General features: G+C 35.7%; 1 protein-coding gene across 1 annotated transcript in view; it reads right to left on the reverse strand.

The window, feature by feature from the left end:
• Ser (Serrate) overlaps positions 1–19,234 on the reverse strand; it is a 230,679-nt gene that overhangs the window by 55,625 nt on the left and 155,820 nt on the right. The window contains exons 6-8 of the mRNA XM_067761166.1: positions 15,269–15,402; positions 11,559–11,734; positions 7,409–7,892 (exon numbers count right to left, since the gene is read on the reverse strand). Coding sequence (XP_067617267.1) covers positions 7,409–7,892; positions 11,559–11,734; positions 15,269–15,402 — 794 coding nt within the window. The remainder of the gene's footprint in view (positions 1–7,408; positions 7,893–11,558; positions 11,735–15,268; positions 15,403–19,234) is intronic.

The following is a 19,234-nucleotide window of genomic DNA, read 5'->3' on the forward strand; positions in this document are numbered from 1 at the left end:
AAAGACGAAAAGCGACACTATTCACTACAACTTCGGTGAGGTAAACTACCCAAAGAGACGCATTGGAGACAGTCCACTGTACTTGAAATCAATGCTCATGCGGCTAGTTATGATGTAAAGCGATATAAGACGGACATTAGGCTATCAAAGAATTTGAGTGTGTTCACATGTATCTGTATCATCTCTCGTTTCTGTTATATGACGGATTAAACTGCGATGCAATAACCTGGAAAAGAGAAAAACTTTCGATCAACTTGGTCAATGCTTAAGTTTAATCTCAAAACCCAATTCTATTCTACTCTATAAATTATATGCTATTGTAATAGACTGAACTTTCGCGATTAAGATCTACTGCAGGCATTTTGTTTTCTAAAACCAAGCTAAAGAAAGAGCCGAATGAGTTTTGCAGAGAACTCAAACATAGCAGCATAAAGATAACCAATTTTCGCACTGCAAGTCGACACACGACCGGCAAGTTCTGATAATTTTATCAAGGGTGTTTTTGAACATCTGGTGACAAGATGTTTATTTCTTCAGGCATAACTATTATGTGCTAATGGGACAGCGACGTTATTTTTTATAGTTCCTCAAAGAAGGAGCCCTAATTCACATTGTGACCTCCCTCATATGTCGGCCGGTGGGTGCATATAAACGCTTTCTAATACAACTCGACTTGATCGAAGCGAAGTCTTTTTCCACTTGCAGAAATAAGATCAATACCATTTTACATGCTTTTCCTTACCCAGCCACTGTTACAGATTGATTTATTAGTACAATAAAAGCGGTAATCCAGTAAACATATACATGAAGCAGGCTTGCATTGTATGTGAAAGCATACCAATTGCTAATTTAAAGTCGACTTTATTTTTGATTTTATAAAATTAATTTAAAATATTTGACAACACTCACATATGACATGAATTGAATAAAAACAAAATTTTGCACGAACGAAAATGATATGCACTCACATTCATACATTTGATAGCCAATGCAAGTTTGTTTCCTAAGTCTTTAGTACGATCATATATTCAAGCAAAAATTAATATAGCTTTCGAAAAGTAATAAAATTTCGATTGCCAATAACAGCAGGCATTAACGAGAGAAATGAATTCAGCTCACAGAACATAAGCATGCAATTTGTAATTGTAACAGGTGTTATTTGGCGGCCTGCTGTACTAGCACGACTTGTTATTGTTGTCTTTTTTCACATGCTACATTGCAGTTAAGAGTTGAACGCGGGTCATGAAAAAAGATTCACAGCAGTGAAAGGTAAATACATTTGGGATTTGGCATGAAGATGAACGTAATTTCAAAGCAAATTATATAAAAATGGATTAAAATAGCATAACAACAATTACATACTAAAATTTAAAAACCTAAATCAATGTGTCGGTTTGCAAAAGCCAGCAAAATAACTAATTGAACAAATTGTACTAACAAATGCACTTAAATTCCATATAATTAAATCTGTATATATGCAACTGAAATGAGAGTCTGCTTTTTATTCAAAGTCGTGTTTATGCTGCCGCTGCGCCCCAAAATCTAGCAAACGGTTGAGACGCAATTACGCACTTTTCATTTCAATCCATTTTGCTACATTCGTTTAATTTTGGACCATGAACTGACCATTACGCGGACATAACTGACAAAAACAAAGCTAACTATGTATGTATGTATGCAAGTACGTATAATTTAATGTTCACTTTTTTTCTTTTTTCTTTTAGTTTTTCGAATTTTTCCAATTACTAGCCTCGCAGTCCCAGCCATATATTGTACGCTTGATCGCGCGGGCTGAGTCCGATCATTCAAGTCAATGCGACTAATAGATGCAATTTAATCGAAGGAAAATAACTCGCCATAACAACAACAACAACCAAAAAAACAGTGTAGAGGCGAAAAAGATTAAATGCATAAAACATAAATCAATGAAATGTTGGGTGAGTTCGGCCGACCGTTGTACGCTGAGGTATTTTGTAGGAGTTTGTGGCTAAATAAACAATGCTGTCAACAATACTGTCAAATGCTGCAGATTGGAATAGAAAAATATAGTCCAGCTGCTATTGTTGTGGGGTGAAATAAAGTCAACAGTTGTAAATTTACTTTATGAACTCTTTAAATTGAACTTTGTGGTTATTTACGTAAATTCCGTTAGACCATATGAACATTTCCGAAAAAAGAACATAAACATATTTTTATTTTATCGAGAGTAGCAGAGATATATGAAAGCTCCTATGGAAAGAGGTCCCTTTCATTAAAAGGCAATTTCGTCTGACCAATTTTTAATCCAACTTTCAATCCCGAGTTAATTAGAATAAAATCAAAATGCAGGAAAAGGAGCGTTGCATACTATTTTTTTGGAACCCAGCTATGTATTCGAATTGAAAAAAGTCCATATATCAAGAGTAGGGTGACATAAGGTCAACCAACAATAATCGATTAACGTTATGAACACTTCAAAATCAATTGAAATTATAAATTAATTGACTTTAAAAAATTATCTCTAAACTTTTAGTAGAATAAGTTTTTCTTATCTCACAGAGCAACTCGTTAGATATGTTTTTATCCAGGGAACTTAACTATAACTAGACAGTTGTTAACATTTTAATATTTTGATACTTGGCAATTTCGGAAATGCAGGATGGTCATAATGTCAATATCGTTGACATTGTAACCATTTGAAATTTGATGTTGTAACCATTTCATATGGTCATAATTTCAATTGCTTTTCTTATCATTTGAAGTGCTCATAAGGTCAATTGAAGTTGTTGCCATTGATCTTAAATTTAAAATTTAAAATTTTTTAACTTAACTATTTTTGCGATACAAAATAATTGACCTTATGACCATTTGAGAAAAATTGATTTGATCTTACGACCCTTTCAAAAAATCATAATGGTCATAATGCCAATATCGTTGGAGTGTTAACTATTTTGGTTTCCATGGCCTTGACCTTAATTTCCATTTGAAGGTTTCAAAAGGCCAATTGGCATTATTGCTGTTGACCTTCTGTCAAACCTTTGCTATTTTACTGTAGCAGCGGATTTGTTCTCTGCTCTACGGCATATTTTACTGTGTAATCTAAACATGGTAGCTAGATGGGAAAGTCAGTTCTGGCTTCGCTGGCTAGGTCATACTATGCCAATGGAGGAAGACTCTCCGGCCAAAAAAGTATTTCGACTAACACCCATAATTGGAAGAAGAAGATGATGGAAACCTCCATTGAGTAGAAGAAGACTTGTTTTGCTTTGCACCGCCCAATGGGTGATGATATAAGATAGATTCAAGTATCTCGGAATAATATTCGAGAGGAAGCTATCCTGGAAACTTTATGGGCAGAATAATACCAGAAACTCATCGGTCGTCTAATATGGCTGAAAAAGATACCACCAGTAGAGCTGGTGCCCTCGTCAATAGTTGTATACCGACTGTATGGAATAAGGCTCTAACCAACCTTTTTCTAGGGAGTACTCGTATCTAGGAACTTACTGGACAAAGCTGGTATTCACAAATAGCTTTAATCTGCATTATGGATTGATCTGCATGATGGATTGGAACACTCGAAATAACACGCACCATGTAATTGAATAAAATGCAGCTTAAACACCTGGTAAAAGTTGTATACAAGGCTCCAGCATTTTTATTAGCCTCAACTTTATCGCGGGTAGTACAGATTAGTGGAAGGTGGAACCCGCCTCTTGATATGTGTGTAGCATACTGGTCTTAGCTCGGTTTGCCTCGAACTATTTAAATATCAAAAGAGAATAGACTGCAGTGGGCACAGCAACATTCACCATAACTGGCACGTGGAACTCTTGGCGTTGTAAGAGATAGAACGCTGAAGTTTTTAGAGTGGTGTTAGTTCCACTGACCATCTCTAGCCTTCCTTTGATTTACTTGATTACTTATCTTAATTTACGCCTGCTGATTGATACTCCGACAATGGGTGCCAATCCCATGCGACCCGACACAATATTAGGCCCCTCCTACCATATAGAACAATTAGCAAGTCTTTTTTTCTTACCTTCCCTGATTTTGCTAGAAAGTACGACGATAACTTGGTTTTAGCTTCCTTGGGTATTCGAAGAACGTATGAATTTTTTTCTGGAACTATCAGACACGTGAGTTTTTATTCTTTTTTAATCGGTATAACTCAAAATACTAAGAATAGTAATCATCAAACCCTCACAGATCGCCCCTACCATCAAAAAATTGTCAGGTGGCATTTCGCCTCTGTCCGTGTACTTTTGGGCCCATACAGAGACTTATTCTGTGACCTTCTTAAATAATTTCGTGAAAATTTCAAAATTACTAAGGAACCTCTTTTGGGATGACTGCCGGATAGTTATGGAACTGTTTTCATTTCAAAATGTTTTGAAGATAAATTAATGGCCAATTTTAAGTGACATATAACTTGTACTTTATGACTAAAACTGATTGAGAAATCTACATAATTAGGAAAATTCAGGGAAATCCAAATTAAAATTTCGAAATTTTTGTAAGACTTTCTCAACTTTTCAAGGTTTTCGAAAACTTTTTGAGTCTGGTTTGCATAGCAGGAGTTCAAAAATTCATAGAAACTTTTTCTTAAAATATTGAAAATATAAACGAAGAGAATTTAATTCACGCTATTTTTCTGATCGCAGCTGTATATACGTATATAGGTATTATTCCTCTCTTTAAGGAACCAAAAAGTGCATACTCTGAAAATCGATATTTTTATAAAATTTTTAAAATAACAGAATTTTTTGCCATCATACGCGGTTATTTGTGGTCCACAATGGGCTAAATGTAAATTGTTTGAATGACTTTTTTTCGTGAATTTAACTCATTAAACGCTAGTGTTACATATATGTAACGTTTAAAGCACTATATTTATATACGATTTTTCAAAATTGCAATTTTAAATGTTTCAAACTTTTAAATAAGAATCGCAGTAAACATAGCAAAGAGTGAGAGTGCACTACAGTTTAGCTATTCTGTTTAGTATAACAAAAGCAATAGAGCGTTGAAGACGATGCAAATTTCACATACGTAAAAAAACTATCCAAATGGGAACACGCTATCGGTAAGTAGTAATTTTAGCAAAGTACAAGACATTATGTGAAAGCTTTGTTCTACATATTTTAATAATTTTATGAATGCATGTGTTCGTATAAAAAAAGATATGAAAATAACTGTACTTATAAGTTTTTTTTTCGTTTCTTGTAAGCGTGACATATATGACACGCTCGCGGGTTCGCTTTATGTATAAACATTTATATAAAGATTTGTGCGGTCAATGTAAAAGTATAATATTTGTTGGTTACCAGGGAAAGCTATCTGTCGAGGATATTTGCGCCGTTTTGGAGGAATTCAATAACAATGAAGAAGATGAAGTGAAAGCTATTTATATCGAGGCACCTGATGCGGGCGCTCTTTCTGGTGAAGATTCAAGTGATGAAGACGGGGGAAGTTTAGAAAACTTGCCGCATACACAGCTTGTAGAGGAGAGTGAAGTAGTAATAAGAAAAAAGACCGACGTCGAAGAGAACCCCGACTTCAATATAGATACTGAAATTTTAGACTACTTGAATCATTCCCTGTCGGATTTAGAAGTAAACCTTTTGGAAGAATCATTTTCTTCTGAGAAAGCACCCGAAAAGCCGAGTACATCGCTGTCAGCTCAAAAGCCAATAATCGTCGTCGCAAGGCAGCTTCAACGCAACCACATAGTAAGGCGAAGAGAACCAAGCCATCCTTTTCATGGGTCGACCATAACACCCAACATAGAGTTCCAATTTTTCCTAACGGTAATTACAGTGATTGCACCAACTTAGAGCCATGCGAGCAGTTCCAAAAGTTTTTTGATGACGATTTATTGCAAATGCTATGTGACGAGTCAAACAGGTATTCAGTCCTAAATAATAATGGGAACCCAAATATTACAGTGAGAGAAATGAAGGTCTTTTTGGGAATTATGATAATAAGTGGATATACCTATTCTCCAAACAAAGAAGCATATTGGAGCGTTGACAAAGATATTCAAAATGGTGTTATTATTGACTCGATGAGACGTGATCGTTTTCGAGTGATTTTCATAAACTTGCACTTTATTGACCCAGAAAAGATAGATTTATCAGACAAAATATGGAAATTGAGACCCATAACGGATGCTCTGAAGGTGAAGTTCGCAAAAAACTTTCATCCAGAACAGAATTTGTCCTACGATGAATCAATAGTGGAATACTACGGCAGGCATGGTTGTAAACAATTTATTAGAGGCAAACCATTGAGATTTGGATATAAAATGTGGTGCCTAAATACGCCTTCCGGCTATCTGCTAAACTTTGAGATGTATCAGGGGAAAAACCCTAGAACAAACGAGGAATACGCTGCAGGCTATGGAAAGAACGCTGCTCCTTTATTTTCAATGATTGATGAATTTGATGAAACGTGGAAGCCACTTCCCTTTCGATTCTTTTTTGATAATTTCTTCACTTCAATACCTGTTTTACTTGGACTAAAAAAATATGGATATGAAGGAACTGGAACCATTCGTCAAAATTATATACCAAACTCTTGTCCTTTGCCACTGAAGGATAAGTTGAAGAAAATGGAACGCGGTTATATTGCTAGTTCTCGGATTTCTGAGTGTGGTATTATAGTCACAAAATGGGTAGACAATGCAGCAGTTTCCATCGCATCAACTTTATTTGGAAAGGAGCCAGTCGGGAAAGCTATAAGGTACTCTAGAGCTGAACATTCAAAGGTTCAGGTTCAAATTCCAAATGCTGTTGTAATGTACAATAAGAATATGGGTGGCAAGGACCGCATGGACCAAAACGTCAACGCTTACCGGATCGGAGCTAGAGGAAAAAAGTGGTGGTTTTAAATTTTTACATGGTTGGTTGATGTATCCATTCAAAATGCTTGGCTCCTACATAGAAGAGGCGGACAAGGGTTAACCCAACTACAGTTTAGAAGAAGTATTGCTAATCACTTTTGTCGCACTTACGGAGAAGTCCGAGGTCCATGGGGATTTAGAAGTCCGGAATCTCAAAAATGTTAATTTTCATGTTAGCATGAAAAATTTTATTACATAATAGAAACACGCGAGTGTTACATATATGTCACGGGTCGTTCAGACTCGTCAGGATAGAGGTTGAAACTTTTAGTTGCAGTTTTGGGTACATATCAGTCCTTGTAGTAACCACAAAAAATTTGGTTGTTCTAACTTTGCTATTTAGCCTTCGCGTTTAATGGGTTAAATGATTGAATTTAAGGCCAATTTTTGCGAGGTACGCAATGTGCCCAATACAAACCTCTACATGATCTTATGTGTCTCAAATACCTCACCCATAGATAAACACACTCTCTTCAATGTATATAAATATGTATTTAGTACTCATACTCATACATAAATACTTACTGATTTCACATGATGATCCCGTCCAGCCAGGCGTACAAGCGCAAGTGTACTCGCCAACTTGTAGTTTCTGCTGTGGCCGATGGTTCATCGAATGATGGGAATGCAATAGATTGCTCGTGCCAGTATTAGTGTTGCTGCTGCTATGATATTGTTGTAGTTGCATTAGCATCGAAGTGGCAAGCGCTGAATTTGCAACACCTCCACCACCGCCTGGTAATAATTTTGCTGTCGCAGCAAGTGCACTCACGGCGCTCGTGCTATTCCCGTACCCATCACCCCCACTACCATTTGTAACGCCCATCATCATACCACTGCCACCTGTACCCGTTGCTGTTGTTGCTGAACTTAATGCTGCTGTAGCACTATTTAATCCTGATAGTCCTAGCAATGAATCTCGTCGACTAACTGGTTTGCCCATAGCTGAGCTCATGCCGCGCATTGCACGATATGTCGGCAACGTAGTTACATTTGGTGGTGTTGATGCCTGTGAGGTTGTTGTTGGTTTCGATATTACAATGCAGTCGAAGCGTATATCGTTGATGTTGTTGTTGTAATATGAAGTTGAAGATATTGGGAAACATGAGTGGTAAATAAAACAAAAAAAAAAAATAGATAGAAAAAAAGTTATTGAAAATTGGTTAAATGAGGCAAAATGTGCATGAAGTAAGTTGTAATAAACGATGTAGAAGCTCAAACGTAAACATTATTGCCATATGTCTTACATATCTACAACAACATCATGTGTGAGGTACAGACGTGACTTGAAGAAGAAAAATATTCAAAACAGGGACCAGCAAACAAACACTTTCTTATGGCGCACAAATCTAATCAAATTATTACAGATTGTGTGAAATTATTATTGCATGAGGAATTTGCATGTGGCTGATTTAAGAAACCATTCAACTATTTATAATAATCATTATAATAATTAGCTACTTAGAATTTAATTACTACAATTTTGATTTGATTTTAAGGGCTTCATTCTGTATTGCGAACGATAGCTCAGACGAACGATTCGCCTCCAAATTATTTCCTCTAGCAATGGTATTCTTTATCTTTCTCGTTCGGCCTTTACGTTTATTACTTTATGTAAAACAGGAAGGCGAAATCAATAGTCAAATGATATGTTACCATCGTTTAACATAGTGCAAATACACTATCGATTCGTCTCTGGGGCGACACGAATGTTCGTTTCGTAATAAGGAATGATGAGATGATGTTTAAGCAGGAAAGGAAAAGTTTTTTATAAGTGTGTTGTTGAGTAGGGATTGGCGAGATATCGGGTTTGTTATAAATTTTGTATCCTAAGTTATCGATTTAACATCGAAAATATATCGATTTGTTACTGGAAACATGTCGATTTGTGATCGAATAAGTATTAACTATTATCGAAAATTTATCGATTTGTTTTTAAAACGTTTTCGATTTGTTATCCAAAACTGATAGATTCATTTTTGAAATTTACGATTTGTTATTAAAAATTCATCGATTTGTTATCGAAACGTTATCTATCACCAAGTTGTTAGCGGTGTGTTACGAATTTGTTATCAAAAAGTTATCGACTTTCTATCAACAACTTATCGATTAGTTATAGAAAAGCGAAAAATTTCTTATCGGAGCATTACCAGTTTGTTATCTTTAACGACACTCATCACTTTGTTATGAAACAGATATCTATAAGACTTCAATGTAAAATCGACGACACATATGTAACTACCCGTCGAAAACAAGCCAATAAGAAATCAATAACAATCTGATGACTCGGTAATACCAAGCCAATAACAAACCGATAACACAACAATAATAATTGGCTAACGATAATAAAACAACAATTTATCGATATCGATAAAAAGCCTAGGAAGCTCCTATTAAAAAGCCAGAAACTGTTAGTTTCCTGGGTGAGCTCAAGTAAACTTAAAAACATCAGTTTTCTTGACGTACACACACTCGTGCGCATATCAAACTTCACGAATACTTTGGAATTCACGCAGTATTAAAGCTTTCAAACAAATCGAAAAGAAATCAAGTTTTTTGATCTGATGATTTCGATAATTTAATACTTTTCATTAAAACTTGCCAAGGTTGAATAGTGGTAAGGCCATGGCAAATGTTTTAAGAGCGAAAATTTGCAATGTGTGCTGTCTAAAATGGCCGCACTTTTTTAAAGGATGGTAACTTTGCACGGCTGATTGATATGGCTGTGAGTGCAAAGGCTAAATGCACTGCCCTACAAGAAATGTGACGAACATACAAAGCGGAAAGACAACCCGGCCTTTGGGCATCTACCACAGCGGTCATGAAGAGGAAATCGAGGGACGCGTCCAATTTTTTGCTTCGTAGTGGAAAAGTGACTTCAGTGCCAAGTGATAGGGGGCGAGATGATCTAGAAGGTTTAACGTAGCCACTTCAAATGGTTTCCAAGATGCACTGGTGGTTTTAGTTACCCGAATCGATTGGATTCGTGTATATCCGAAAAAGGACCATCAACACCGATAATACTACACAAAACCACATCATCTGATAGTATCCTTGTCGTTAAAACAACAACAACAGGCAGCATAATAAGACTTATTTTATGAAAATCTAGAAAAATATTGGATTGTTGCCCCCGTCAGGATTGCGGCACAAGGATGTGCAAGAAAACTGTGCATGTAGTAAGAAAATATAAGTATAGTATTATAACGAATTTTGGGAAATTCCGCTTATTTGCAACTTTCTGCTAACGTTAGAATCGCTAAATTTTTGAATAAATTGTTGCAAAACGGTCCTTATTAGACTACTTTGGGAGTAGTACAATTATACTTCACTTCGCAACTAATAGCGTGTTTAAATTTCATTTTTATTTTCATTTCATTTCATTTTATTGAAATTATTGATTACTCAGCTTGCGCTGCTTTTGTACTCTCCGTTGCTTCGTACGCATATTTCTCCAAAGGTCTCGACGTTTCACCTTCTAGAACTCTTGTAGCTCATGCTTGTTACTAGCTAATATGTGTATATTTATATTTTATAGCCATATGCGTGTGTATGTGTGAGTAACTTCTTCGTCTGATGACTGCATGTGTGTGTGTGTGAGCTACCTCTTCGTCGCCTTCTACATAAGTGTTGCTAGCTTTAACGTGGCCATGTATATAAGAGTCGCTGCTTCATGTTTTTGTTGTTGCGTGATTATTTACTAACAGCCTAGTGATGACAACATTCGATAGAGTATATTTAATTCGTTGGCTGTCCCAGTCAGTTTGGGAGGTATACAATATATATATGCCGGAATCTATATTCAAAGTCCGATCTCAATACCGGGCCAGATACCCGCAGAGATGCTTATTGATATATAACATAAGAAAGCTGATACCACAAAATGCTGTTTCAGATTCTATCGACGAAATGCCAAACCTTTGAGAAAAACTATAATGAAAGGAAACGATAAATAGCGCGAAAAGGAGTTGCTTGTATACTGTTATTTCTGAAGATTAGTTTCCTGTAAAGCTTATACGGCTTGGCCATTGATGGATACCATAAAATCGATCACGGTGAGGGAGAACCATCCTAAGCAATTTTTCCGGTGCACTTTGTGCTCTAAGCTGTCTCGTACTAGTTCATGATGTGGACATGGACTGCAAACTTTTCTAATTCATTCACATATGCGAATTGGATCCAAGACAGAATCTTCCTCCCTATACTGGCCGTCTAAAACGTGTACACCTACCTGCGCTCTTCTCGCTCTCCCCAATTTAAAAAAACATATGCTTAATGACTTTTTTGTAGCTAACGATATATAAATCTCGCAAAGATTCTATAAATACTTTTAAAGTGCTAATAGCAGATCATCCACTGAACGACTTGTATGATTCGCTTTCAAGGTTACAAAATGAGCACAATTTCAATGTTATCCATTACTTTCATTACTCAATCATACAAATAACACTTAAACACTGCAAAACGTTCGATTCAATTTCAAGCAAAAACATACAAAAATCAAAAACAGTCAAGCACATGCATACAAAGTGTATCATTATCCTTAAACAACAACACCAACCACTAACCATACATGCCGCATACAAGTCAAGCCCACACCAGCTAAGTATTCCACACACACACACACATACTCACACATATTGGCAAATTTTTGTTTGTCAGTTTTCATACTCACTTTTAGAGCGCAAGTTCCACCATTTTTACATGGCTGCGTCGCACACGGATGCTCCACGATTTCGCAACGTTCACCGGACAAACCCTCGGCGCAAGTGCAACGATATTTATCAGGTGCGGTATTCTCACAGGTACCGCCGTGCATGCAGGGTTCATGAGTGCCACAGTAATTTAAATCTACAGCAAAACAGAAAAAGCGAAAAAAGGAAATAAAAATTAAAAAAGATTGAAAGAATTAAAAATAATAATAAGAAAGCAGATGCAGCAATAATATGTGAAGCAACAACAATTGCAAGACAAGAATAGCGGCAACAAGCACCATCAACGCGAACGATATATTAAACTGTATGGAAAATCGCTTTATAAAAAAAAACAACAATAAAGCATGAGTAGCGCAGCTGGTTAGTTAAATTTCCTTATGGGATATGGCTTGACAGTTGTGGTCATAAAAATATGCACACCTAACCGAAATAGACTATGAGATGACAGCAAAGTTAGGCAAAATAATCCTTTAAATATTTTGGATTTTATTAAAACAATCTGCTTTTATATTACGTTGGTTAAAGAACGTTTGTACAGAAGGTAGAAGGACGTAATTATTTTGGCACATTTTGACGTCATTCTTTGTCAAATTGAGTTTGAAGAAAAAATGTTTCAAATTTGTGCAATATTCAGTGTATTTTTTTTTTTACTTCACAGCATCTAGTTTCTTGTACTTGAGTCAGTAACTGTGCTCTTTTGTTTAGTGTCTCGCGTTTGATTTTTTCTCTTTTACGGTTATGAAGGGCAAAATATTTCGTTAGATTAGTGTTTGTTTGTTCGTTTCTTAACCTACCTTCTAGTCCACCTGCGTGGATTGCTTCATACAATGTGGTCTCTAGGCGCATTCAGTTATCGAGAACTTCATAAACCTGTTTATGTTAAAGCTCTGGAGAACCTCTAATGGTTTACTTTGAAGAAAACTAAACAAACTGCAAATAACTTCCAAAAGGTTTTGATGGTAGCATATACAAATTTCTCAAAGCAGGCTTCTTTGCCTCGCAGAAGGAAGCTAGGATCGATAGAAAGGGCAATGACAATACAACTCCACAACATTTTACCACCTACTTCGAGAAAAGTTATTTGAACCTTTCTAAAGTAACGCTTCACGGCTATTTACGAACTCCACAGTAGATACCATATTGGTAGTAATAGATGCAGTGAACAAAGCCAAGACACGTGCTCCAACAAAACTGGTAGTGCTACTGATCACGAGGTGTTGTAACAATGCAGTGAACTCCACTTGTTGAGACAGCATGCCTGACACACTGCGCTGCTTCTTCAAGGCTTGGAAATTAAGGCAGAAGTCAGAAATAGGTAAATGTAAGGGGTGAACAGTCCACGAATCTATTATGAGTTCCAAAGAAAGTACTTTCAATAGAGACCGCTACAGAGACGAAGACCTTTTCTTGGAGATTTGCAGATGAGCAGTGCATGCTGCTACTTAGCAGAACGCGCTTTATTTTGTATATTTATATATCACCATAGAATGGGCCAAGTGGAAGCATACAAATTATTTCAGAAGCATAGAAATATAAAAGTGAAAGAGTTTTTGCGTATTCAACAGCTGGTTTTATTTAGTTTAATGTTCATATAATTATTTACGACGATCAGTTCAATGCATAGATCGCTTTCTATGTTACTGATTAACTGGCCACAGGTTCCTGGTGTGGTAAGCCAGAAGAAAGGTCTATGGTTACTTCGCGGTTCAGGAAAAAAGGAATACAGGCCATAATCTAAATGCCGGTTACTACAGATATGTATTTATGTTTAATCAATAATCAATAGAGCGATTACTCAAATAATTTTTTTGACTAATCAAAATACTGATTAAATAAGGAAACATTCTTTTGATTGATCAGGCTGTATAACTTATCGATTAGCTGATTAATTTAAAATGTGAATAGTCAGAATTTAATGTAATAAACTAATCGCACAGATGTTTGTATGTAAAAAAGCCTGTAGAAAAAATATACATCTAAATGTACTTAACAAGTTATAGCCGAAAGTTGTGTAACAAGAGGAAAATGATTAACCTTTTAGTTCAAACGGTGATTAATAGAAATACGATTACTGAATTAATTTATGTTTGATAAATCAAACACTACGAAACTTTTTTTGATTAATCAAAGGATTCAATTAATCGATTAATTGAGTTATTTAAAATCTGAGTAATCAAAATTGTATGTAGTCAATTAATAGCACAGATGTTCGCTTGTAAAATAGGATTTTGAAGCAAGAAATAGCCGACTTCAAGTAAAAAAAGTATATAAAGTATGCAAGAAGTATGATAATTACTTAGTTTGAATTTGGATAATAAAAAGAGCGATTACTAGATTAGTTTATTTTTGTTAAATCGGAAAACTGTATATAAGAAAAAAACTTTTTGTTTGGATTAATCGTAAAGTTCAATTGTTCGATTAGTTGAGTAAGTTTAAGACTGATTTACCAGAATTTTGCATTAACAAATGATTGCATAGATGTGACTTAAAAAAATTAGAAAAATATATGTATGTATTTAACAATAGTTAGCCGACTGCGAAAATTTAAAGTATTGAAGAAGTCTAAATAAATGGAATTTACTACTTCATTTAAATTGTGAGTAATTCAAAAGGGCGATTAATTAATTGAAAAATTTTAACATGAAAGAACTTTTCTTTCTGTTTTTAAACAAAATTTAAATTGACGGAGTAAAAAAAATTTCACTAAATTAAGCTTTGAGTAATCACTTAATTATCTGCGTTAGTTAAAATTTAACAATATATTTAAAAAATGATAGCCACCGGTTCAAGGAAAATGATTAGTCACTTATTTTACACTTCGAAAAATCAAAAGGTCGATTACTCAACTAAGGGTTTTTTGATTAATCAAATAAAAAAAAATTTAGTTGAATAATCACAATCAAAAAACAAAGAAAACCTCATTACACGTGGGAACTTTTTTCATTAATCAGTGATTAATTGAGTCATATTCGAAAGCGAAGTGAAAGAGTATGCAAGCAGGTGCAAGAAATGTGACTATTCACTTAATTCAAACAAGATTAATGGAAAAATCAATCACTAATTTAATTAACTTTTGATTGATAAAAAGGTGATTACTATAGGATACTATGCTTTTGGATTTACTAGAGAATATAACTCATTAGTTAATCGATTAATTGAAAATCTGATGAACTAAAATTTTATATATTCATTTAATTGCATAGCATTAATTTATAAGTAAACCTTTTATGAAATTATAATATCAAGTGTTTCCATTTTCTTGTTCACAGACGTATGTATGTATATTCATACATACATGCAATATGCGTGAATGCTATAGCTGAAACGTGCGATTTGCCATAACTTGCCATATATTCTAGCTGCCCCTCTGTTTGCGCTATCAACAACAGTGTGATTACTGCATGTGTTATTCTTGTTTTTGTTGTTGTAAGTACTACATTCTCCAAGAAAGTAATTCTTATGCTGCTGTGGTCTTATTTAGATGGATTTTCGTGCCAGTGAACGTCGTACTTGCATTGATTTCTGTAATATTGCTCTTGTAACTGTGGCAATTTGCAGCAAAAATGCAACACATGCAAGATATGTCTATGTGTGCATGTATATATCTACGCATAGTAAATTTAACTTACAATAACACTTTGTACTAACATACACTTCCCTGTGTACTTACCTTGATCGCATAGTATGCCTCCCCAATTGGTATCGCACACGCATTTCCAGGCGCTGCCATTACATGAGCCATGCTTGCAACCAGGATACACCATACACTCATTGCATAGTGGTCCACGCCAGCCGCGACGACATCTGTAAAAGTAGCAAAGAAAATAAGCATTGAAAAACAAGAACCAAAATCAAATAAAAAAAAAATTTAAATTAATACACGTGCAAAGTTATATGATTTTTGCGCCAGCGCATTTAAAGGCCAAGGTATGATTTTTGTTGTGCGCATATAAACGAAAGACTTAAGCAACAAACTCGTAATACCAGGGCCAGATTAACCCTCAACGGGGGGCAACCATCAATTTGGGGGCCATTTTTCACATCCGTTCCCTTCTTTTTTCGATTAATAAATACAAACTTATATCTTTCATAAAAATTTGATTGTCACAATGTAATAATATCAATAAAGTTACCATCTGCATTTTAAACATGTCGATTTCTACATTTGTTTTCGGCAAACTCATCAATTATATCATCGATATCGATTTTGTTTAATAAATCTGACTCACTGCAAAGTATACCTAACATCTCGAGTCACTATTGTCGCGTTGTAGCTCTTTCAGCAGGTTTGATTCCTTTTAATGGCGAGAAGGATCATTCGGCAGAACAATTTGTGATCATTAATGTTAAAAAAATTCGAAGAGCCATTTCTGTGTTAGCAAATACATCGACTAATTGATCTTCCATTAGAATCTTATACAAATGACTATGCATTTTTTGTGCATCAGTGTATCTGAAGTTCACGTAACTTTGGAATTGTTTCATTTCAATGAAAAATTCTTACAAATTTCTAGAATAAAAAATAACTAAGTTATTTATAGCTTCATGGAGGTTCCCATCACTTAGAGAAATATTGAAGAGAAATATAAATCTCCCTGAAACTTCCATATACTTTCACTGTGAAGATTGTCGATGATTTCGAGGAAACCTTTTGTTCTAAAATCATCGCGAGGCGAAAATTCTACTTCTGGAGCATTTCCGTCATTAGGTAGTCTTTTTCTACGATTTCTGTATAACCTACTCCAGGTAATATTTGTTTTGTTTTTTCCTCGAAATCGTTGTACTTTTCACAGAATGAAACTAAACTCTCTTCTAACGATCCGTAGAAAAAAGCACACGTTTGCAAATCTGCTTTTTCACTTTGCAATGACTTACTCACTGAACGCATAGCGGTCAAAATAGAGTTCAAAGCTTCTGCTTCTGTTCAAAAATAACCGGAATTTTTCAAAATAAAAACAACCAGTGTACATTTTGAGATAAATCTTTTTTATTATTCAATATACTCTCCTTTCACTTCGATATACTTCTTTGCACGCTAACACAATATGTCACATTAGTCGGAAATGCTCTTTTTAGGAACCTTGTCTAGTTCGTCGGTCGTCGCCTTTTGAATGCGGTCAATTTAGTTTTATTTATTTGAGTAAAAATTATATTTTTCTTTCACTCTCTAGAATTTTATGTTTGCAAGAAAATTTTAGAGGTCTTTTTCATTTTTCGGGGGCCCCCGATTTTAGGGGCAACTGCCTATTCTGCCTATTTGTTAATCCGGCCCTGCGTAATACAAATTCTCTTTGCCGACTATGCAGAAGCAGCGAATGTCAGAAGGAAGCACATTAATAATGACGCTGCACAGCTCGATGTGCGCTTAGATGCTAAAAAATCGATTAAACGATATCTTCATGCGTGCAACATTGTATGGATGCTTCAGCAATATGACAAAAAAAAAAAAACACCGCAACACTGGCAGCAACGCAAAGAGCGGCAGTTAAATTAGCAGCCAAAAAGCAACCAACGAGTTGTTTTCGTAGATCCCATAGCAAGAGTTACACCACAACTGTGGATTCACTTCAAATGAGTTGAAAATTAATTAATATTAACGTGCAACTAAATTAACGAGCAAACGAATCGAATCATGCCACAAAACGCAAAATGTTACTTGTACCCGCCTGCACTCGCGCCGCATTTTGTTACGCTGACTCAATGCAGACTTAAGGCGCAAATTTGCACTTTGCACATTTGTTATGCCAGATCGTCGAACGCACTACATACATACAAACTGCACACTTGCAGAAGCATAATTTGTATATGTAGCAACAAAACCAACAAAAAATTGTAGTAAGGTAATGCACAACACTGCTTCTACAAATCGTTGCACCAATTGTTGTTCCTGTTTTGTTGCTGTAGTCGTCGCTCCTGCCGCCAGGATTTGGGGATGACCTCCGAAATATTGTAAGTTACTTATCTGCGCTTTGCGATCGGTATGCGATGGCTCACGCTGCTGCATGCCGCATGCTTTATGTCTCATGCTGCTTGCATGTTGCATGCTTTACATTACCGCTCGTATGTATATATGTTCACATGTGTATGTGTATGTAGTAAAGCCGTTCATGACTGTTTAAAGATTTATTATATTTAATGTTCTGTGTGCCGCCGACATGTTCAGCCAGGGATTAACAACAAAAGTATGAAATGATACTTGCCAATGCGTTGAAGTAGAAGTAAGAAGGAATATCAAAAGTTCTTATCGGATTGTTATTTTTAAATCATTTAATATTTCTTGATTTTTAAGCTTGACCGTTTAACAGATTTATCTTTTAACATTTTACTTTCGAAGTGGTGCAGGATCAAGAGGACAGTAAAGACTTCACTTAAAATCCCTTTCAAAAAAAATGTACGTTGCTTGAAGCGGTTGTAAGGCTTAATGGCAAGTTAAAGAATTCAATTAAAATAAACCTCAAATATGCGGATCTAATGAGTATACAATAAGTACATATACGTGTATGTATGTTTATATGCTGGCGGTAAGATTAGTTGAGGCGTATGTTTTTAGTCTCTTTACAATATGAAACAATCAGTAAATGGCAAGCTGAGTATTTCATTTACAATTTCTCAGTTAAAGCATAAGTATGTTAATAGGAGTAAAATTTAGCTTACTACTTTTGCTTGCAAGCTAAGTTTGTCCCAAGAAATATTCGTAAGTTTTAGCACGATAACTGAAGAATTCTTGGAAATGATTGCAAGACCAATAATAGTTAAAGACTTATGGGGTTGGCCTTAGCGAGGTTTGTCTATCTAGCTTTTCTTAAGTTGATACCGTTCAAGGTATATCTTAGCTCTATATATTGTTTTAGTTCCTTTTACAGAAGGCCCCAGCTAGTGTTGTTTGTTTCAGGCACTGTTAAGTTGTTTCAGGTTGCCGCATATGGAAAAAAGTCAAGACGAGCCCTCTAAAGGTACCAACATACGTTGTGATTGACCTGCGATTATAGCGTTTAAAGTTTTTCATAGGTGGTATAGAATTCCCTACCAGCCAGAATCTCAATCTAAATCTAATCTAATATCTAATATATATTATAAATGGCAAAGTTTGGATGTTTGGATGTTTGTCCAGACGTTTGTCTTTGTGACTCAATCAGCAAGAACAGCTGAACGGATTGGGATGAAATTTGGCACACATATGGCCAATAGTCTGGAAGGATCTTTTTTGAAAAAAAATCTATAAATTGTTATAACTCAATATAAATTTTCTCCTAAATCAATAGTTTTCGGTATCAGTGGTCCTATCCTTTGAGAGATAAATTCTTGATGGTTTCCGGGATCATTACGGGACTTTTTAGGGGTAATTTTGGGCCCTTCCGGCATCATTTCTGGATGGGTTTCGGTAACCGTCCGGGATCCTGTGGGGGTCATTTCGGGACTTTTTCGGGATCATTTGGGGTCCCTTCCGGTATCATTTCTGGATGGTTTTCGGTATCCGTCCGGGATCCCGTCGGGGTAATTTCGGGACTTTTTCACGACCAATACGGGATCATTTGGGGACCCTTCCGGCACCATTTATGGATGGTTTTCGGGATCCGTCCGGGATCCCGTGGGGGTCATTTCGGTACTTTCTCTCGACTAATGCGGAATCATTTGG

The sequence above is a fragment of the Eurosta solidaginis genome, chromosome 1, assembly GCF_040869045.1.
Source record: "Eurosta solidaginis isolate ZX-2024a chromosome 1, ASM4086904v1, whole genome shotgun sequence".
Lineage (NCBI taxonomy): Eukaryota > Metazoa > Arthropoda > Insecta > Diptera > Tephritidae > Eurosta > Eurosta solidaginis.